Here is a 22824-nt window from a genome sequence, read left to right as displayed (position 1 = left end):
CAGGTTCAAGTGGTTCTCCTGCCTCAGCCTCCTGAGTAGCTGGGACTACAGGTGCCCGCCACCACATCCGGTTGATTTTTGTATTTTTTGTAGAGACGGGGTTTCACCATGTTGGCCAGGATGGTCTCGATCTCTTGATCTTGTGATCCACCCGCCTCGGCCTCCCAAAGTGCTGAGATTACAGGCGTGAGCCACCATGCCCGGTAGCAATATTTATTAAAAGCCTCAAAAATGTGTTCTCTGACTCACAGTTCAAGAATCTATCCAAGAAATGAAGAGACAAGTGTATGAAAGCCTGTGTAACACATCATGCCATTGCTTTAGTAAGAGCTTATATTTCTAAGTCTTCTGGATTTTGCACATACTGTGCATTTATAATTTGAGAAAAACAACAACCCCCTGACAAATCTTCTGAAAGAAAGTGCTATCTACTGGACGTAGGGAAAAACAATTAAAAAAAAAAAAAAAAGGCTGAAAAATAGTATTCCACAAATGTTAATTTGGCTGTTAATTCTATCCCACTCCCAATTTAAAGAAGCAAAACTATGAACCCCACAAAATGGCAAGTGTGCAATCTGTACTGTTTCATTCCATATTTAAATTAAAAAAGCATACTCAACCGATCTTTTCCTCCAACTACTCAGGGCAGAGCAATTTCGACAACAAATGAATACAGATTTTTGGAAACATGTTGGTTATTAAATAATTTGTTTATTGTACGGCATTTACAAAGAAAACAGACAATGCACTCAGTAGAAAGAATAAAAATGTATTTAGGGCTTTATTTTTAACTGACAGCAAATAGAAATCCTTTAGTAAGATCATGGCAATTTGACAGTATTATAATTAAGCTCAATAAAGGTACATGGGGTACTTGGAAGATCAAGTTCTACAGCTGCCTATTTCCACATCTTTCAATCCATCTAGCTCCTTAAACAATAGCGGGGAAAGCCCTTATTTGGTGGAGGAACACTTCCAAAATGAAGTTACAGGTTCTCTCTATTAAAATTTACCGTCACATCAACTGTTAAAATAGGGCCTTTTGCGTGTTTTATGTCACCTTAATATCACCAGAATTCCTGTAATTCCACAATCGTGATTTTACAGTGTAGAAGATAATTCAGTTCTAGTCTATTGCTTTAGATGTAAAAACAGCTGAAAACCCGAAGTGGATTAGAATTGCTGAAGGATTTCCCTGCCGTTGTTTGATACAATCTATTCTCTTGATTCTTGATAGGTGCATAGAAAGCCTAACTTAAAATTCTTTCTACAGGAACATGTCTGATTTCAGGAGTACCCAATGAAGGATCCGATGAATGGCTGGCCAGTTACTCAGAGTAATATGTTTATGAATTAAATGGACTGCATAACGGCACCACTTTTCCTTTGTCACTGTTGGTGGATAAATGACAAAGTAGATTCCAATCTCCCGTATAGAAAGGTGGTTACCCAACAGCCTCACTGGTGGCTTGCTAGCAGTAGAGCCTCAAGTTGCACCTCTGTGGCTTTCTGTAAATTCGAGTCCTATAGCCACTTCGAGAATGCTGTAATCCCCAAGGCCCACTTGGTCCATGATGAAGAAGCGGCTGTGACCCCAGTCCTGCCCCTCTTTTGCTCTTCAATATTACTGGAGGAATATGTAATATCTAGGTCAAGTCTACGAGAGGCTCATCCTAAAAAAAAAAATGGCAGTCTTTTCTCAATTAAAACAAAAAAGCCTCAAGTACATCTCAATCATGTCAAAATTATGGTTAAAAACTGACATTATGTAGGGAAATAGCAGCAGAGAATGGCTAATCTTAAAAAACAACCAACCAACCAAAAAACAAAACAAAACAAAACAAGACCAACAAAAAAAAAGTGCCATCCCACCCCTCCCCTTGGTTCTTTCATTTGGGGTTATATTAAAGACTCGAGCCTCTGAGAAAATGAGAAAGGCAAAGCCATAGAGGAAAACTGCTTCAAGGCCAGAGTTTTGGGCAAGGTAAAGAAAAAGCTGTACATGAAAGCAGGGGACTGTCTGGAAAAGAATCAGAATCTCAAGATCTACTTCTCTTAAGAGGGAAAGCTCTGAAACCCACATCTCTATTCTACCGTCATCCTGATCCTTTAGTTATGGGGCAATAAACTCAAGTGCAATGAGTAAAGTGCCAGCCAAGGATACGAAAACACAAAACAAAACAAAACAGCCAACCAAAATAACTCTGGTCTTAGGGTAACAGAAGACATATAGGAAAGGACTGTTTATAGAACACCTGAGGTTCTCAAGAAATTACTATTCAATGGTTCTGTTTTTGCTTACATTAAAAATCAGACTGAAGATTCAAAGATCTTAACTATTAAAGGATGAAAGGAATTCGACAGTGCTTTGAACAGTGATAAAATGGTACCCAAATTTGGTGTTCATACAGCTAATTAAAAGACAGTAGCTTAAAAGTTGCAGGAAAAAATGTGAACATAGAGAACACCAGAAACAGTCCAGGAAGATGATGCAGCCTGGACACAGCAAGTTTACTGTCTCTGCTGTACATAGAATTAACACCCTTTCCCCTCCCCATCCTTATGCTGGCAATAGGATATGCACTAGAAAATTTTGACTCTTAGAGTCAATGAATAAAAGGATGGGCTCATACACCTTCATAGCTCTTTCAAAAAGGATGCTTATAATTTAAAGGATGTCCTAATGGGAAGGAAAGGTACAGGACAAGAGGCTGTTTCACATTTTAGTCCATCAGTCTTTGGCAGAGCCCAACCAAGGCCAAATTCACCTAGGATGCCCAATGGCTGTGGGGATCTCCACAGGGTCAAGTAAGCAAACCCAAATGAACATGTTGGATTAAAAAAAAAAACAAGATCTAGAAACTCTTGAAGGAAGAGCTTCACCCTGAAAAGGGAAGAGGAAAATGCTTGGAGGGGAAGGGCGGAGGGTCAGTGTGTGATCTCTGCTGTGGTGGTGGGCAGGGGCTTAGGAGTTAAGCCAAGGGTGCCGAAGACACTCAGCGGCAGTGGCTCTCTTCTCGGGGATCAGCTCCAACATGGGCAGTAAGAAATCTGTGAAGCCAGCTGCCTCTTCCTGAGACCACTCATACTTCTCCACTAGAACCTCAAAAAGGCCCCAAGGTTTCAGCTTCGTGATATGTTTAAGGTCACCTGCAGTGAAGACAGTATAGAAAAAGTCACTGATCAACACACAGACAAATGACAAGGTCCTCTTGTGGAACTAATCCACGTAGTCTATGAGGAATCAGATTTTACAATCAGAATCTAATCCTGCATTCACAAAGCGTTTTTTTTCTGGCATATGCCTCAGAAAGAAGTGCCTCTATTTTCCATAAGGCTCTAAAACTTTAAGGTAATTTATTTTTTCCCCTATTCTAGGATTTTTTGGGTCCCAGTCAAACTGGGTATGACAATCAGGATAGGTATTTACTACTAAAATAAACATGAAATGCCTGTCTTCAACATGGTCTCATATGGTGTGCAGAGGCACTCTAGCACCACATACCAAGAACAATTTGCTTATACTCTATTGTGTGTATGTGCTCAATAGTTTAGTATATGTTGCTTCACAGAGAGGCAGTAATTTAAAATTAAAACATCATGTCAAGCATGGATAAAAGCAACAAAAAAACCCCCCAAATCCTACACAGCTTTCAGATACAACAGCTTCATCTATTCTATACCAGGGGTCCCCAATTCTATACCAATACCCTCTGCGGTACCAGTCTGTGGTCTGTCAGGTCTGCACAGCAGCAGGTCAGTGGTGGGCCAGCGAGCATTACTGCCTAAGCTCTGCCTCCTGTCAGATCAGTGGCTGCATCAGATTCTCATAGGAGTGTGAATCCTACTGTTAACTGCAGTAGGGATCTAGGTTGCATGCGCCATAAAAGAACCTAATGCCTGACAATCCGAGGTGACACAGTTTTATCTCCAAAACACCCCCCTACCCCCCACTGTTCATGGAAAAATTGTCTTCCACAAAACCAGTCCCTGGTGCCAAAAAGATTGGGGACCTCTGCTCTATACTATACTGGAGTATCAACCTAATTGCTTCTTTGAAGTGAAAAATTTTTAAAAGATAGTAGCTAAGGCAAATGCTGCTTTAAAATTTTAAGTAGGCCAGGCACAGCGGCTCACGCCTGTAATTCCAGCACTTTGGGAGGCTGAGTTGGTGGATCACTTGAGCTCAGGAGAGTTCAAGACCAGTTGGGCAACATAGTGAAACCCTGCCTCTACCAAAAATACAAAAAAATTAGCTGTGTATGGTGGCACGTGCCTGTGGTCCTAGCTACTTGGGAGGCTGAGGCAGGAGGATCATTTGAACCTGGGAGGTGGAGGTTGCAGTGAGCCAAGATTGCACCACTGTACTCCAGCCTGGGTGACAGAGTGACACCCTGTCTCAATAATAATAACAGTAATATTTTTTAAAAAATAAAAATTTTAAGTCTCTTTTGTGAGCAGTGAGTGCCTATTTGATTACGTACCTGGTAAACACACATGCCTTAATCTGACTGTACATAAGGAGGAACTCTTATGAAACATTAAAAAAATTTCCCACCTAAAAGAGGTTTAAGAAAGGGTAATGTTTCTGAGGATGGCTCCTGTCAAGGATTAAGAAAAGTCATTTTTCTCAGCACTTCTGTAGAAGCTGTGAGGAAAAAGGGAACCATGGCACAATGGGGGTAAAAAAACCAGACTGTTTCCTAGATGCTTCTAAGTCAGGTTTTCACATTTCAGGGTTTTTTGTGTTTTTTTTTGCAATGCTTAAGAAATACATTATCAAGTCAAAAATTGGAATTTTTTTTTTGTTGTTAATAACAACAAATACATAAGACTAAAAAGTGTAAAGTTCGTTTGTATGACTAATGTACTTCGAGTGACTGTGTTATAGGTGTCACTGGATACAAAGATGAGTGAGATGTAGTCCCTGCCCTTATGTAAGAAGCTTAAATGACCTGCCCTTTGGTAGAGGCAGTTCTTAGACCAAACGCCAGCAAAAAATTTGTCCATTTTTCAGAAGTGCTATAGAAGTAATCAACCAACTGCATGCAGGCACTATACATATTAACTAACTTAGTGGTGCACTTGCTCCCTTTCTATACCTCTCCACAGTTCCTAGTACCGGCCAAAAACACTGCTGAAATGCCTAATGAATCAACTAGAAGTTCCTTAGCATAATATAGGGGCGTGGAAGTGATGTTTAGGGGGATTTCCTTTGTTTCCCTGATGCCCGGATGGAGAGAAATGGCAATTTGCCCTTCCAAGAGTTCACCTACTGGGTTCAAGCAATTCCCCTGCCTCATCCTCCTGAGTACCTGGGATTACAGTCTTGCTGTATTGCCTAGGCTGGACTGCAGCTGTGCGATCATGGCTCATTGCAACTTCTGCCTCCCGGGTTCAAGGGATTCTCATGTCTCAGCCTCCCAACTAGCTGGGACTACAGGATGTCACGCAGTTGCCGAGGCTGGAGTGCAGTGGCAGGATCACAGCTCACTGTAGCCTCGACCTCCCTTGGCTCAGGTGATCCTCTCACCTCAGCCTCCCAAGTAGCTGGGACTACAGGCATTTGCCACTATGCCTGGCTGATTTTTTATTTTTAAAATTTTTTGTAGAGACGGTGTCTCACCATGTTGCCCAGGCTGGTCTTGAACTCCTGGGCTCAAGCAGTCTTCCTTTCTTGACCTCCTCAAGTGCTGGGATTACAGGCATGAGACACTGTGCCCAGCCTGAGAAATAAGTTTTTAACTCTTGTTTAAGTCACTGTTATTTTGGATTCTGTTAAGGTGTTCAAACCAATATGTTAATGCAACTATATCTTCCGGTGAGAAGTATCTAAATATGGATGATCACAGTCCCCTGGGAGTATTATTACTTTATTTTAGTCACTAATCTAGTTCTAGAAAAAAGAGTGATGATTGGGAAACTCATCTTTTCAAAATCCTGTAGCAAGTCTGACATGGTGCTGACGTAGCGCTGTATCCCTTGATTCTGAAGATGCCGGTTGGAAGTAACAACTAAAGATAACGTTTCTTTGCTTTTGTTGTTAACCTGAAGTTATTGTAAAGAGGTTGAATGACCTCTTGACATTTAGGAGATGTTAAATGACCTCAGAACCAGTTTTTTACTAGTAAGGATATAATCAATAACTTGCATTAGTTGCAGGTTTTAATCTGCAATTATGGTTAAACATAAATATCCTAAAGGCAGTATACTTGTAAAGAAAATTTCCATATATTGCATAACATATTCACACTTTGCCCATCATTCAAGGCATTGCATGTGCTATTGTCAGTTTCCCTAACCACCTTTTAAATTTATCATCAATATAAAATTAAGAAGAATAGTGAAATTCTTTTCATATTGATGGCAGTCCACTATTTTCTAAAGAGCAGGGTAATCAAAACAAAATAATTGGTCATTTTGAAGAAGAAATTTACTAAATGAAGCAGTTGGAAAGAATGGATTACAGTTGTTTTTGAGAAAGTTTACATCAATTGTTCATATTAAAAATATATCTTCCAAGTAAAAAAAAAAAAAAAAAAAAAAAAAACTAACTTAGTAAGAAGTATACATTATTATTATCTCCATTAAGAAATCAGCAAACTGAGGCACAGTTAGATCCTGGCAAAGGTCACATGGCTAGTGGAGTAGCCAGGATTTGACAGTCTGGCTCCAGTCTCTGCTCTTTTTTTACCCCGAGACAGGATCTTGCTCTGGTTGCCCATGCTGGAGTGCAGTGGCAACCATGGCTCACTGCAGCCTTGACCTCCCAGGCTCAAGTGATCCTCCCACCCCAGCCTTCGGAGTAGGTGGGACCATAGGTGTGTACCACCATGCTCAGTTAATTAAAAAAACTTTTGTAGAGGCAGGGTTTTCCTATGTTTCCCAGGTTGGTCTCGAACTCCTAGACTCAAGTGATCGTCCTGCCTTGGATTCCCAAAGTGTTGGGATTACAGGCGTGAGCCACCATGCCCGGCTCCGGTCTCTGCCTTTTTTTTTTTTGAGATGGAGTTTCGCTCTTGTTGCCCAGGCTACAGTGCAATGGTGCGATCTCGGCTCACTGCAACCTCTGCCTCCCGGGTTCAAGCGATTCTCCTGTCTTAGCCTCCTACGTAGCTGGGATTACAGGCGCCTGCCACTATTCCCAGCTAATTTTTTGTATTTTAGTAGAGATGGGGTTTCACTATGTTGGCTAGGCTGTTCTCAAACTCCTGACATTGTGATTTGCCTGCCTTGGTCTCCCAAAGTGCTGGGATTACAGGTATGAGCCACCGCGCCTGGCTCAGTCTCTGCTCTTGACCACTTTTTTACCTCTTTGCTAAGTCACAGGTTAGCATTCAGGGTAGGCCCATCATTCTGTAGGATATTGGGAATATGTGCTTACCTCTTAAAACACTTCTGCCTCCTTAATGTCTGGGAACACATTTACTTTACCTTTTTTGGTGAAAAATTCCTTGGAGTATTTTCCTGCCACAATGAGCTTGCGAGGCACCTTCCCCAGAAGTTCTATGATCAATGCAATGTGATCTGTATATTTCAAACATTTCAAGAAGGGGGGAAAAAAAAGATACGTAACAAGAGTAACAAACGCAGCTCTAGAAAATAGCAGAAAGAGTAGCATGCACACCTCTTTGTAAAGCATATCAGGCTTGCTTGCTATCCTAAATGGGAAGAGGAAGACTATCCATCTAATGGAGAATTCACAAAGTCAAATTTTTGTGGATTCAGTGATAACTAAAAACAATCTTGGTGTGAATGCTCTGCTTCCTGAAGTATCCCCTGGGTCCTAGATTAAAACTCATGTAACAATACTACCTCTGTGATTGAAGAAGTCTTGTGAATATTTCCCACTGAGGGCAAAGCGTCTTGGAATTCTGCCTATCAGCTCTATAATGTGCACAATGTGGTCTAAAATAGAAGGGTAAGAAGAACAGATCAAGGACAAGCTGTAAAAGAGGTTTTTCTATGATTAGCTTTTTCAAGGACTAGCTGTTTAAAAGTAACTACAAATAAGACCAAGGATAATGAAGGGAAGACTGACTGGGAAGGCCAAGAATTATTTCTGGTGATTGGTCACCCGATAGTGTCGGGCAAATACCATTCTGGATTTTGGAGGCTTATCTTCTTCATCTTTACTTCTCTTTTGTCTATATATCTAGGTTCAGGTAGGTTCTTTAGGTAAGATTTTAAAAACTGTCCAAATATGTGTTAGACATTCTGGAACTATTATTTGTGATCGTTCTGTCTCAGCCTCCCCAGTGGCTGGGACTTCAGGCATGTGCCACCACACCTGCTGACTTAAAACATTTTTTGGAGAGATGAGGTCTTGGCATACTGCCAAGCTGGTCTCAAACTCCTGGGCTCAAGCAATACTCCTGCCTTGGCCTCCCAAAGTGTTGGGATCACAGGCCTGAGTCACCACCTGGCTGATACCCCATTTTAAAGATGAGAAAACAGAACCTCAAAAAGCACAAATGGCCTAACTTGAAACTTCAGGGCTAATATGAGCTAAAACTCAAATGAAAACCAATTATCTTATGTCTTGTCTAAAGCTTTTTTTCCTAAAATCATTTTTTAAAAGTAAAGATTAGCACCAACATTTAAAGTATAGCTACCTGAGGATCTGTAATCGTCACAGTATGAATATGGATCATGAGTGCCAGCAGGGAGGCATGCAGCCTCTTAACCAGGAGGTGAGTCTGGGAACAACCAGTACACACACCTCAGGCAGATCTACTGTCTTTTTTTTTTTCCCTCTGCAGGTGACAGAAATTAAGAATATAAAACCTTTTTTTTTTGAGATGGAGTCTTGCTCTGTCGCCCAGGCTGGAGTGCAATGGTATGATTTCGGCTCACTGCAACCTCCGCCTCCTGGGTTCCAGTGATTCTTGTGTCTCAGCCTCCTGAGTAGCTGGGATTACAGGTGCACACCACCACGTCCAGCTAATTTTTGTATTTGTAGTAGAGACAGGGTTTCACATATTGGCCAGACTGGTCTTGAACTCCTGACTTCAAGTGATCTGCCTGCCTTGGCCTCCCAAAATGCTGGGATTACAGGTGTGAGCCACTGTGCCTGGCCTGTATTTTTTGTAGAGATGGGTGGGGTTTTGCCATGTTGCCCAGGCTGGTCTCAAACTCCTGGGCTCAAGTGATCCACCCACCTCAGCCTCCCAAAGTGCTGGGATTACAGGTGTGAACACCCAGGCAGAATATAAAAGTTTTTTTTTTTTTTTTAAATGATGGCTCCTGGCCAGAAAAAAAAGCTTTATAAAATACTTTTATCCTGTAGTTACAGAATCATTAAGGGTTAAACTTACAGTTATGTATCTTACAGGGGAAATAACATGCTAGAGACATTCATATTATCTGGGAATTTGTGAAGGTTTCAGGTTATATCTTTCTCATGTAAAGGAATAGGTGTCATTTAAAGAAGACTTCACATTTATGACTTCCCTACAACCTTTGAGCAGTTTTGACTGAATTTATGGTTTGGTAACAAGTACCTGCATGCCAAGAATTTTTCTGCTGGTTTTTGGCAGGACCTGCAAATGTGTTTTTACCATTAACAATAACCAAAATGAGAATACCAAGGAAAAACTTAAGACTATAGTTTCTAAGAGAGCTTCTTAAAGTTCTTAGAAACTTAAGTAAACTTCCAAGTAAAATATTGGTTCTTTAAATATTTTTCCTATACCAAGGAATTCCCTTGAAGTTGTTACTTTACATTTAATTCCCGCAACCTATCTTTGGCTTATGAGGATTGATATACTTGACAGACAAAATTATTAAGTATTATCCCATGAGTTAGGGTTGTGGAAAGCCAGAGTAGAGGACATGGTACTCAGGCTCCTGTCCTACCATGACTCGTAACAAACTATGCACACACTAGTTAGGGGTAAGGGTTTGCTTGTTCCTGCTCTTATAGGCCAAACTGCAGTAGAACAGCACAGGTAGGGTTGATGCTTGACCTAAGGACTATTAGTACTAACTGGTATAGGATGGAATAAATTAGGATTTAAATATCTAGGGAAGATGGTTTTCCTTGTCCCCTTATTTGGGACTCTGCATATATATTAAAATTTTCAGGTTTGGTAGCATACTACTACTCGATATAATTCTAGCCACTATACGTGTTCTGTACCACACACTAACATTTATGGAGAATCTAGGGAAGTAAAAAAAAATTAATCACCCTCCCAACAAATATAGTAGGTAGTTTCCAGGCCTATAACCCCAAAACACTGTAAGCCTATAACCCCAAACCTATAACCCAGAAAAATAGCAAGCAGAGAATGGGTGAAATCAAGTAGTAATTATAGTAGCCTCTAACATGGGGCTTATACATACAAAATATGTACTCACTTAAATAGGCATTCATGGGAATTAGATAGATAGCATTTTCCAAATGGTATTCATTAGGGATATTAGCAGGTCCTACTAACACTACCTATTAATATCCCAGAAGACCACATTTTGAGAAACAAAGAGCACTCCTGGTTCCACAGAGCATGAAATATGTGTTCCCAAAGACTCAAGGAAAGTGCAAAAAGAACATGTTCTCTACATTGGGAGGGCAGATGCTGTAGTGATCTCTCAAAATAATCCTCATTAATCCTACAAATAAAACATAAGCTGCCTCAACTGTATAAAACATTTTCTTGGCTGGGCACGGTGGCTCATGCCTGTAATCCCAGCACTTTGGGAGGCTGAAAGGGGTGGACCACGAGGTCAAGAGACAGAGACCATCGTGGCCAACACGGTGAAACCCTGTCTCTACTAAAAATACAAAAATTAGCTGGGTGTGGTGGTGCATGCCTGCAGTCCCAGCTACTCGGGAGGCCGAGGCACGAGAATCGCTTGAACCACTGCACTCCAGCCTGGCGACAGAGTGAGACTTCGTCTCAAAACAACAACAACAACAAAAAAAAAACCATTTTGTTTGTTCACTCAAATTATTAACCCATTTAGTTATCTGGATGCCATCATAATAGAAAAATCAGACACATACAGTTGTCTGCTTCCACAGTCTCTCAGACAAAGTAACTGGCAGCTTAAGCTTTTCCCACTGGCTACCACAACATGTAAATCCATTCTATTTTGTTTTAAAATGGAATTCCAAAAAAGAAAAAATTACAGTTTTATATTCAGAAAAGGGAAAAAAGAATGCTAAATGTTGGCAGAATTTATAGAAATAGGATATAGTCTCTGCATTTAAGTAGTGTGTGTATATTAAAGTTACTGACCTCTAAATAAATTTAGAGGCATAACTGAGCAACAGGTTGATGAACAGGTGAACTCAAACTGGGTAAAGAATGAACCACTGATATATATAGAAAGGAAGATAACTAGATGTTGAAGAAAAAAATTGTCCAGCACACAGAAGTTTTAGGTTAACTGTGGCCTTTTGACTCTGACAGACCTTAGTATTTTTCAGAAAATATCCAAAAACCTACTATAAAATGTCTTTTATATTTCTAACTTTTCTGGGATTTACATATGCTTTGCACACTAACAAGACTAAGGCTCTTCAGTACTAACAAATGATGTTAGCTAAATGTGGAAAGTGTAAATGCCACACACACACATCCATGGTTAAGGGTTCTCACCTTCATCTCGAGTGTACTCTTCCCCTGAATGAGGTTCAAACAAATAGTCACCTGTGGCCAGTTCAAAGGCCTAAAAAAAAAAAGAGGACAGTATATGAAAACACAACAGAAAAGAAGGTCTTTGGAAAGCTTACTGCTATTTAGCTCAATATGAAGTAACTCTTGTTCCCTTGGGAAAATTTACAGACTAAAAAAAAAACCAAAAACAAACCCATAAGATTATTCCTAAAGCATTTCTTCCACATCCCTATCTTAATAAAATGGAGAAAACAGCAAAGACTCAGTAAATACTAACATGCACAGCACCTGGCCTAGGGTCCTTTAAAACAATGTGGGGGCTGGGCACAGTGGCTCACACCTGTACTCCCAACACTTTGGGAGAGAGCATCACTTGAGCTCAGGAGTTTGAGACTATACTGGGCAAGATGGCAAGACCCTGTCTCTAAAAATAATAATAATAATAAATAAAATGAAACAAATAAAACTGTGGGGTAGGCAGCCACTTGTGTCCTTGTGTCCTGAGGCACTCCTAGCTCAGGAAGTCCTTTTTCCTGCTCCTAGCTCAGGAAGGCTTCTTGGTCCTTGTGCCAAGTGATCTTGCTTTTCTCTGTAGCCCAGGAAGAGGGTTAAGACCTTGGTCCCTGCCCACCTCAGGGAGCACACACAAACTGTCCATGCCAGTGAGATGTCCAGGAGTAGTGCCAGGGACTGGAAACTAGAGTGAAACCATCTTGATATCATTGATCAGAATGAGAAGTGCTGAGAACAGCAAAGACTCAGTAAATACTAACATGTGGGTTATTTCATGCCTAAACCTCCCCACCCTAAACCCCAGCAATTTAGCCCTCCCGAGTTTCCCTTTTCTGGCCAGAAAAAGGCACACCTGGATATTAAGGTGATTCTAAATTATTATTCATGAGAAGAACAGGTCTTTCTTACATTATAATCACACACGGCTAGAAATTGAGATTCTGTACCAAACAAAAAAAATCAAAACAAAAAAAATTCAGATGTCTACTTATGACTCTTTAGTGTTTGACAAGTACACTATTAACTTTTGCATAGGAAGTACTCCCTAGACTGTCCCAGATGGAAAGTTCCTGATTCCTAGGTCTTTTTTTTTTTTTTTTGAGATGGAATCTTGCTCTGCCTACCAGGCTGGAGTGCAATGGCGTGATCTTAACTCACTGCAACCTCTGCCTCCCGAGTTCAAGTGATTCTCCTGCCTCAGCCTCCGGAGTAGCTGGGACTATAGGCACGTGCTACCACGCCCAGCTAATTTTTGTGTTTTTAGTAGAGATGGGGTTTTACCATGTTGGCCAGGATGGTCTCAATCTCTTGACCTCATGATCCACCCGCCTCGGCCTCCCAAAGTGCTGAGATTACAGGCATGAGCCACCGTGCCTGGCCAATTTGTAGGTCCTTAGAAAATCAGAAGATTAAGTGTAAAGGGAGTCAGGAGCCTAGCCTATGTGACTGGCAAGTCAGTACTCCCTCATCAGGAAAAGAAAAGCCTGTCTCCTGTAATAGAAAAACCTCTTACAGTGTTCGAGAGCGTCTTAGGAAATGATATCCTTAGGAATAAGTGCCATGCAGAATGAAAAGATAGTGTTAGGGTAACAGTGGGGCTACATAAATCTCACTGATTATAAATGGAGTTTTAAAAATCAGTACAACAGCAGTTTTGTTTTTTTGAGACAGAGTCTTGCTCTGTTGCCTAGGCTGGAGTGCGGTGGCGCGATCTCGGCTCACTGCCACCTCCGCCTCCCAGGTTCACGCCATTCTCCTATCTCAGCCTCCCGAGTAGCTGGGACTACAAGCACCTGCCACCACGCCCGGCTAATTTTTTGTATTTTTAGTAGAGATGGGGTTTCACCGTGTTAGCCAGGATGGTCTTGATTTCCTGACCTCGTGATCTGCCCGCCTCAGCCTCTCAAAGTGCTGGGATTACAGGCGTGAGCCACTATGCCCGGCCAACAGCAGTTTTTAAAAATAACCTTATTGATAGGGAAACACAGTTATAAAATAAGCGCTAGTCACAGGTCAATTTTGATTAAATCAATGGTACTAAGTGGTCCAAACAACCTCAAGAACTGTAGACTCTAGGACTAAATATTCTCAATTTAGACCCAAGTTTAGGTCTAGGTGGCTCACCAGTGTCAGTTTCTTCAATTTCATGATAGAACAGCCTTTCTCAAAACAGTACTACCGTCCAGAGGGAGACCACAAAACCAGAAGTTTCAGGATAGGTTTAGGAATCAAATACTATCTCTAAATGTCAAGAGTGCTATGGCTTCTTGCTTGGCATTGCTTGTTTTACATTTCATTCGTTTATTATGAAACTGAACCACAGTGATAGAGCAGATACTTGTTCTACCCTGAGTTGTCCTGAGGTATATAGTCCCAAAGCAACAGAGAAACAAATCATGATTCTTATTCACCAAAACTTGTCAATCATTCCTGACACCAGGACTTAAAAAAAAAAAAACAACTCATGGTCTCATATATAGAGTTCAGTAAAGATACTGAAATTAAAGTTTAAAAAACAAAACAAAACAAACAAACACATGAGCCAGTCATGGCAGTGCTATATGCCTGTGGTACCAGCTATTCAGGAGGCCAGAAAATGAAATATTCTTCAGTGCTAAAAAGAAATGAGCTATTAAGCCATGAAGATATGGAGGAACCTTAAATGCATATTACTAAGTGAAAGAACCCAATCTAAAAAGGCTACATACTGTATGATTCCAACTATTTGACATTATGGAGACAATAAAAATATCAGTGGTTGCCAGGGAGTGGGGGAAGGAAGGGGTGAACAGGCAGAGCACAGAGGAGTTTTAGAGCAGTGAAATGATACTGCATATAATAATGATAGATACATTTGTCAAAACTCGTAAAAGAGTGAAATGAGATGTAAACTGACTTTGGTTAATAATGATGTGTCAATGTAGGTTCACTGTAACAAATGTATCACTGTGGAGCAGCAGATCAATAGTGGGGGAGGCTCTGTGTGTGGGGAGCATATAAAACTTATTTGTACTTTTTGTTCAATTTTTCTGTGAACCTAAAACTGCTCTAAAAAATAAAGTCTATTAAGAAACAAACCAGTGTACCACCCTTTGTTAGCCTTCTCTAGACTACTGCCTTTGAGAAAAATGGCTTAGAAGATAGCATGAAATGCATGGAAAAGTTAAAACAATGACAATTTAAACAGACTAATCACATTCAGATCCAGAAGTAACTTGCAAACTCTAGGTAGCAGAAAGGAATACTGACACAACTTAAGGGGCAATCTAGCATTTCATAAGCAATGTTTGTGTGTGGTCAGAATGCAAGGAGTGACTACCAAACAGAAAATGAGGACTTTCAGGTAAGAGCTGTTTCTACAAAGTAACATGTCCATCATCTGTATCAATGGGCTGGCCAATGGCTCTCAAAGTGAGGAAGACAAGTCAGAGTTCTGATGCTTGTCCTTCTGCAGAAATACAGGTGTGCTTAATGTATTAACTGAAGGCCCCTTATCTTGACCCCAGGTTTGACCACATTAAGAAGGGCTGAAGTGCTGGATATGTTATTTTAGAAAAAAGGAACTAAAAGATGATTCAAATTTCCTGTCTTCAACAATCTATACCAAAGGGAAGTAAAATTCCAGAGCAGGGCTGCAGGCTGGAACAGTAAGTCTGTTTTAAATTAAAAAGGTTGCCAAGGAATAGGGGAAAAGGGAAACAAGGAGTTTTTCTTCAGTGGTATATAGTTTCAGTTTTGAAAGACAAAAAAGTTCTAAAGAGGCCAGGTAGGGTGGCTTACACCTGTAGTCCCAGCAATTTGGGAGGCCAAGCCAGGAGGACTGCTTGAGCCCAGGAGTTCAAGACCAGCCTGGGAAATATAGTGAGATCCCATCTCTTAAGAAAAACAAAATTCTCAAGACAAGTTGTATAAAAATGTGAATACAGGCCAGGTGCAGTGGCTCACGCCTGTAATCCCAGCACTTTGGGAGGCTGAGGCAGGTGGATCACTTGTGCTCAGGAGTTCGAGACCAGCCTGGGCAACATGGTGAACCTCGTCTCTACCAAAAATACAAACAATTAGCTAGGCATGGTGGCACATGCCTGTGGTCCCAGCTACTCAGGAGGCTGAGGTGAGAGGATTGCTTGAGCCTGGGAGGTGGAGGTTGCAGTGAGCCGAGATTGTACTACTGCACTCCAATCTGTGTGACAGAGTGAGACCCTGTCTCCAAAAAAAATAAGACTCAAGAAATCAGAAATGGGCCGGGCACGGTGGCTCACGCCTGTACTCCCAGCACTTTGAGAGGCCAAGGTGGGTGGATGACGAGGTCAGGAGATCGAGACCATCCTGGCTAACACGGTGAAACCCCGTCTCTGCTAAAAATACAAAAAATTAGCCGGGCGTGGTGGCAGGCGCCTGTAGTCCCAGCTACTTGGGAGGCTGAGACGGGAGAATGGTGTGAACCCAGGAGGTGGAGCTTGCAGTGAGCCGAGATTGCACCACTGCACTCCACCCTGGGCGATGAGCAAGACTCCATCTCAAAAAAAAAAAAAAAAAAAAATCAGAAATGAAAGAGGAGACATTATAATGAATACTACACAACTACAAAGGATAAGAGACTACTATGCATAATCATATGGCAACCGATTGGAAAACCCAGAAAAAATGGAAAAATTCATTGACAATATAACCTATGAAGATTGAACCATGAAGAAATAGAAACCCTGAACAGATCAAAAATAAGAGATTAAATCTGTAGTAAGTCTCCCATCAAAGAAAAGCCCAGGACCTGATGGCTTCACTGCTGAATCCTACCAAATATTTAATGAAAAACTAATAGCAATCTGTCTCAAACTGCCCCCGCCACCGCCAAAAAAAGACAAAAACCATATGATCATCGTATTAAGATGCAGAAAATGCATGTGACAAAATTCAGCATCCTTTCATGATAAAAATTCTCTCACAATTAGGTATAGAAGGAATGTATCTCAACACAATAAAGGCCATATTTGAGAAGGCCACAGCTAACATTATACTCAATGGTGAAAAATTGAAAGTTTTTCTTCTAAAATCCAGAACAAGACTCTCCCCACTTCTATTCAACATAGTATTGTAGTATTAACAGTCCTTACTACAGCAATTAAAACGCAGACAAACAGAAAAGAAAGAAGTACAAATATCAGTTAGCTGATAACATAAAACTTTTTTTTGGCAAGATAGAGTCTTGCTCTGTCATCCAGGATGGAGGAGTGCAGTGACACAATCATGGCTTGCGGTAGCCTCAACTCCTGGGCTCAAGTGATCCTCCTGCCTCAGCCTCCCAAGTAGCTGAAACTACAGGTATGTGCCACCACACCTGGCTAATTTTTTCATTTCTTTTGGTAGAAATGGGGTCTCACTATGTTATCCAGGCTGGTCTCAAACTCCTGAGCTCCAGTGATCCTCCTGCCTCAGCTTTCCAAAGTGGGATTACAGGCATAAGCCACCAAGCCTGGCCCGTCATGATCTTATATACAGAAAACCCTAAAGACTCCACCAAAAACCCATTAGAACTAACAAACAAATACAGTAAAGTTGTAGGATACAAAATCAACACGCAAAAATCAGCAGCATTTCTGTAAACTAACAACTAGCTGAAAAATAAACCAAGAGATCAATCCCATTTACAATAGCTACAAAAAAAAAAAAAAAAAAAAAACTTAGAAACATATTTAAGCACGGAGGTAAAAGACCTGTACACTGAAAACTATAAAATGCTGAGAAAAGAAATTGAAGACACAAATAAATGAAAATATATCTTATGTTCATGGTTTGGAAGATTTTAATTTTAATTTAATTTAATTTAATTTTATGAGAGAGGGTCTTGCTCCGTGACTGACCCAGGCTGGACTGTAGTGGTGCAATCTTGGCTTACTGTAACCTCTACCTCCTGACCTCAGGTGATTCTCCCACCTCTGCCTCCAAAGTAGCATGCATCACCACACTTGGCTAATTTTAAAATTATTTGTAGAGATGGGATTTTGCCATGTTGCCAGGCTGGTCTCATACAATCCATCTGCCTTGGCCTCCCAAAATGCTGGGACTACAGCTGTGAGCCACCGTGCCCGGCCTTACTATTGTTAAAATGTCCATACTACTCAAAGTGATCTATCAGATTCAATGCAATCTCTATCACAATTGCGATGTTATTTTTCATATAAATAGAAAAACCAAACCTAAAATTCACATGCAATCACAAAAAATCCCAAATAGCCAAGGCAGTCACGAACACAAAGAAGAAAGCTGGACTGGGCGTGATGGCTCACGCCTGTAATCCCAGTACTTTGGGAGGCTGAAGCAGGCAGATCACTGGAGCCCAGGAGTTTGAGACCAGCCTGGGCAACACAGGGAGACCCCACCTCTACAAAAAATACAAAAATAGTTGGATGTGGTGGGGCACACCTGTAGTCCCAGCTACTTGGGAGACTGAGGTGGGAGGATCGCTTGAGCCCAGGAGGCGGAGGCTGAAGACAGCCATGATTGTGCCACTGCACTCCAGCCTGAGTGACAGTATGAGACCCTATCTCAAAACAAGAACAAAGCTGGAAGTGTCACACTACCTACTTTCAAACTATACTACAAAGCTACAGTAATTAAAACAGCATGGTCCTGGCAAAAAAAGCAGAAGCATAGACCAAAGGAACAATATAGAGAGCCCAGAAATGAACCCACGTGGCTGGGCGCGGTGTCTCACACCTATAATCCCAGCACTTTGGGAGGCCAAGGCAGGTGGATCGCAAGGTCAAGAGATTGAGACCATCCTGGTTAACATGGTAAAACCCCGTCTCTACTAAAAATACAAAAATTAGCTGGGCGCAGTGGCGTGCGCCTGTAGTCCCAGCTGCTGGGGAGGCTGAGGCAGGAGAATGGTGTGAACCCAGGAGGCGGAGCTTGCAGTGAGCCGAGATCACGCCACTGCGCTCCAGCCTGGGCGACAGAGTGAGACTCCGACTCAAAAAAAAAAAGAAATGAACCCACATATGTATGGTCAAGTGATCTTTGACAAAAATGCCAAGAATACAGAATGGGAAAAGGATGGTCTCTTCAATAAATGGTGTTGGAAAAACCGGATACAAAAAGAATGAAATTGCACTCCGAATACAAAAATCAAAATGGATGAAAGACTTAAACATAAGACCTGAAACTGAAAAACTACCAGAAGAAAACAAGGGGGAAACCCACATGACATTGGTCTGAGCAACGATTTTTTTGGGTTTCACCCCAAAAGCCCAGGGAGCAAAAGCGAATACAGACAAATGGGATAATATCAAACTAAAAAACTTCTGTACAGCAAAGGAAATAAGAGTGTGTACAGATAACCTATGGGTTGGGAAAAAATATTTGCATGCTATACATCTGATAGGGGTTAATATCCAAAATAATATGGAACTCAACTCAATAGTAAGAAAACAAACAAACAAACCTATTAAAAAACAGGCAAAGGACCTAAATACACATTTCTGAAAAGAAGACACACAAATGGCCAACAGATCTACTAAAAAAAAAAAGCTCAACATCATTAATCATTAGGGAAATGCAAATTAAAACCAAAATGAGATATCATTTCATATTTGTCAGAATGGCTGTTATCACAAAGATGAAAGATTTAGTGTTGGTGAGAATGTGGAGCAAAGGGAAGTCTTGAATGTTATTGGTGGGAATGTAAATTAGTACAACCCTCATGGAAAACTATATGGAGGTTCTTTAAAAATCTAAAAGTAGAGTTACCATATGATCCAGCAATCCCACTTCTGGACATTCATCTCAAAGATTTAAAATCAGTTTTGTTGGCCGGGCGTGGTGGCTCAAGCCTGTAATCCCAGCACTTTGGGAGGCCGAGATAGGCGGATCACAAGGTCAGAAGATCGAGACCATCCTGGCTAACATGGTGAAACCCCATCTCTACTAAAAATACAAAAAACTAGCCGGGCGAGGTGGCAGGCGCCTGTAGTCCCAGCTACTCGGGAGGCTGAGGCAGGAGAATGGCCTAAATCCAGGAGGCGGAGCTTGCAGTGAGCTGAGATCGCACCACTGCACTCCAGCCTGGGCAACAGAGCGAGACTCCGTCTCAAAAAAAAAAAAAAAAAAAAAAAAAATCAGTTTGTCTAAGTGATGTCTGCATTCCCATATTCATGGCAACACTATTCACAATAGTCAAGTTATGGAATCAACCTAAATTGATTTTAAAATCAATCTAAGTTGAGTCTATACAGATCAGATAAACAGACAATAAAATGTGGTATATACAGGTTGCTCCAAAATCCAAAATTGACACGACACGCAAAGGAAACGCTCATTTGGAGCATTTCGAAGTTTAGATTTTTGGATTAGAAATGTTCAGACAGTATGTATTCTGCAAATATTCCAAAATCTAAAAAATTCCCCTAACTGAAACTGGTACCAAGTGTTTCAGATTAGGGATATTCAACTTGTATACACAATGGAATGGAATACCATTCAGCCTTAAAAACAAGATGGAAATTCAGTCATTTGCAATGACATGGATGGAACTGGAAAACATAAATAAGCCAGGCACGGAAAGACAAATACTGCAACACTCTCACTTATATGTGAAATCTAAAACAATTGAACTCATAGAAGCAGAGAGTGGAATGGTGGTTACAGAGGCTGAAGGGTGAAGATAATGGGGAGATAATGATTAAAGAGTTAAAAAAGACAAAAAAAGGGAAAAAGTAAATTTAGTTTTAACTATAACAATATTTCTAGAAACATCTGACGAGTATCATTCATGCCTTATTTCTGTTACTAACCATATTTAATTGCTCAAATCATGAAGATACTAAGTTGAAGGTGGCTTTGAAACTCATTTCAAACCAGATATGCCAAGTTTTGTTCAAATTTTGTTTAGAAGTCTACTTATTGCTCCTCTTGATATGGAGAAGTAACATAATTAAGTACCCAGTCCTAGTGGTTAGTGCTCTGCAAACAACCAACAGCAGGGGAATGAAGCAAAGGAAAGACGTCTTAACAGCAAGGAAGTAATGTTTCAGCACCAGAGAGGATGAAAGAGGGTTACAATAGCCACAGGTCAAAAAGGATGGTTGGGAAACTCCAGAGTTCAGTTATTAGTTTTTTTGTTGTTACTAAATTTATTCTACTACTCATTTCCAGTTTTAAAAGTAGTGTTTTTCCAGTCTTAACACAGCTGTAAATTATATTAGTCAAAGCAAATAAATGGTTCTGTATCAAAGGTGTATGTAAGAATTGCTGAAGAACTTTTTCAAAATGCATATGTCTACTGCACATACCCCTTTCCTATTTAAGAATCACAGACAATTTCCCTGCCTCATATAGAAAGCAAACATAAAAAAAACCCATGTATTTCAGGGAATCACAAGTTCTATGTGACAAAGAAAAGTGATAAAGTGGGGGTTATTTCAAATAAAGTCGTCAGGAAGATATCTCTAAAGAGATTCTGTTGAACAAAGACCTGCATAAGGTGAAGGAGAAGGCACGTCCAAAGGTCCAAGGTAAGAATGAGCTTCACAAGACTAGGGAAAGAAAATAGGATTTTGAGTGGAATAGATGCAATTAGAGGATTTAAAACAGGGGAGTAATATGATTTGATTAACACTTAAGACCACTCAGGCCACTATGTGATAATGTGACATGAAGGGAGAAAAACAGAAGCAGAGAAAGGAAATTAGGAGGTCACTGTATTGATCCATTTGTGAAATGATGATGGCATGGGTTATAATGAGTTAATGGAAAAAGTAAAAAGTGGTTGGTATTGCATTTTTTTTTTTTTTTTTGAGACAGGGTCTCGCTCTGTCACTCAGGCTGTGGTGCAGTCTTGGCCCACTGCAATCTCTGCCTCCTGGGTTCAAGCAATTCTCGTGCCTCAGCCTCCCCAGTAGCTGGGATTTCAGTTGCATACCACCACACCCGGCTAATTTTTGTATTTTTGGTAGAGACAGGGTTTCATCAGGTAGGCCAGGTTGGTTTTGAACTCCCAATATCAGGTGATCCACCTGCCTCAGCCTCCCAAAGTGCTGAGATTACAGGCATGAACTGCACCTAGCTGGTACTGGATATATTCTGAAGGTAAAACACATAAAAACAGCTGATGGACTAGATGTAGACAGAGAAAAACAGAATTAAGAATTAACCTAAAAGGTTCAGGTTCTAAGCTTTTAGTCTGAGTGGCTGGGTGAACAGGGGGATAATTTACAAAAACAGGATGTGTAGGGTGAACCAAGCACTCTATTTTGAAAATGTTACATTTGAGATATTTATCAGATATCCAAATGGAGTTGTCAAGCAGACGGCTGGACATAAAAAGTTGGATTAAGTATAGAGATGAGCTGAGGCTAGAGACATCATGGGACTTGATGAAATCCCCCAGGAAGAGAGAAAAGAGGGCCAAGGGCTGAGTCCTTTTTCAGTTAATAGGAAAGACCTATCTATTTAAGTTCTCATTAATTGATATAAACAAAAAGTAAACAATAAGGGCAAGGTACTACTATAGACTTAAAGCTTTCATTTTTCTTTGGTAATCAAAGCATGCCTAAAATAAATATTCCAACATACAGTTACGTGAACGGACATGTACAAGCTATGAATGATTAAAATGGAGACTATCTTGCCCCAGGGATCTAGTGCACCCTGGCTGGTGTCAGCTTAAAGCCTTCCTCTCAACTGTGTGCTATTCACTGGGGTTATAATGAAGGTCCTATAGTTAATTAACTATAACTCCATCATTCTTGGGGAACAAATGCTTGCTTCTCTCAATTCCTCCTGCTTCTTTCCCTGTTTAGAATGTCTAACTTTGGGAGCTGTGCATTTAATCACTCCCATCTCTTGAATATAGCAAATACCCAGCTTTCCTTTACCTTCACTGACAGCAATGCCTGGGATCCAGATACTTCTGCACATACCAACTGCAGGAAGCTACTGTAAAGACACAGGTCCTAGTGATTTTATTATAGAACTGTGAAAGAGATGAGATTATACTCTGTTTTTTGGTGTTTGTATTACCTCTGTTTAGTGGAACACTATGGCAGCAAAAACAAAAAAATAAGTAAAAGCAAACCTATAGCTTTCATTGTATAGGATAAGGAAATTGTACAAAAAGAACTCAAATTATTACTTACTAAAATAGCATTCAAAATTTGGCCTCCACTGACTTATTGCTGTTGAACAAAGGTGA

The 22824-nt window shown here is 40.6% G+C and overlaps 1 protein-coding gene across 4 annotated transcripts in view; it reads right to left on the bottom strand.

Annotated features, from left to right (window-relative positions):
• Nucleotides 1-691: 691 nt before the first annotated feature.
• Nucleotides 692-22824, bottom strand: part of SRPK1 (SRSF protein kinase 1) — a 92125-nt gene continuing 69992 nt past the window's right edge. For 3 of the 4 annotated variants that reach the window (XM_023212631.3, XM_023212629.3, XM_023212628.2), the window contains 3 exons: nt 11607-11676; nt 7435-7527; nt 692-3150 (listed from right to left, as the gene is read on the bottom strand). In XM_023212631.3, coding sequence (XP_023068399.2) covers nt 2966-3150; nt 7435-7527; nt 11607-11676 — 348 coding nt within the window. In that variant the 3' untranslated portion in view covers nt 692-2965. The remainder of the gene's footprint in view (nt 3151-7434; nt 7528-11606; nt 11677-22824) is intronic. The other variant, XM_023212632.3, reaches the window with a different exon arrangement.

Source organism: Piliocolobus tephrosceles, chromosome 5 (assembly GCF_002776525.5).
Source record: "Piliocolobus tephrosceles isolate RC106 chromosome 5, ASM277652v3, whole genome shotgun sequence".
NCBI lineage: Eukaryota > Metazoa > Chordata > Mammalia > Primates > Cercopithecidae > Piliocolobus > Piliocolobus tephrosceles.
The sequence above is the reverse complement of the archived record's forward strand: the minus strand, read 5'-3'. Positions and strand labels throughout refer to the sequence as shown.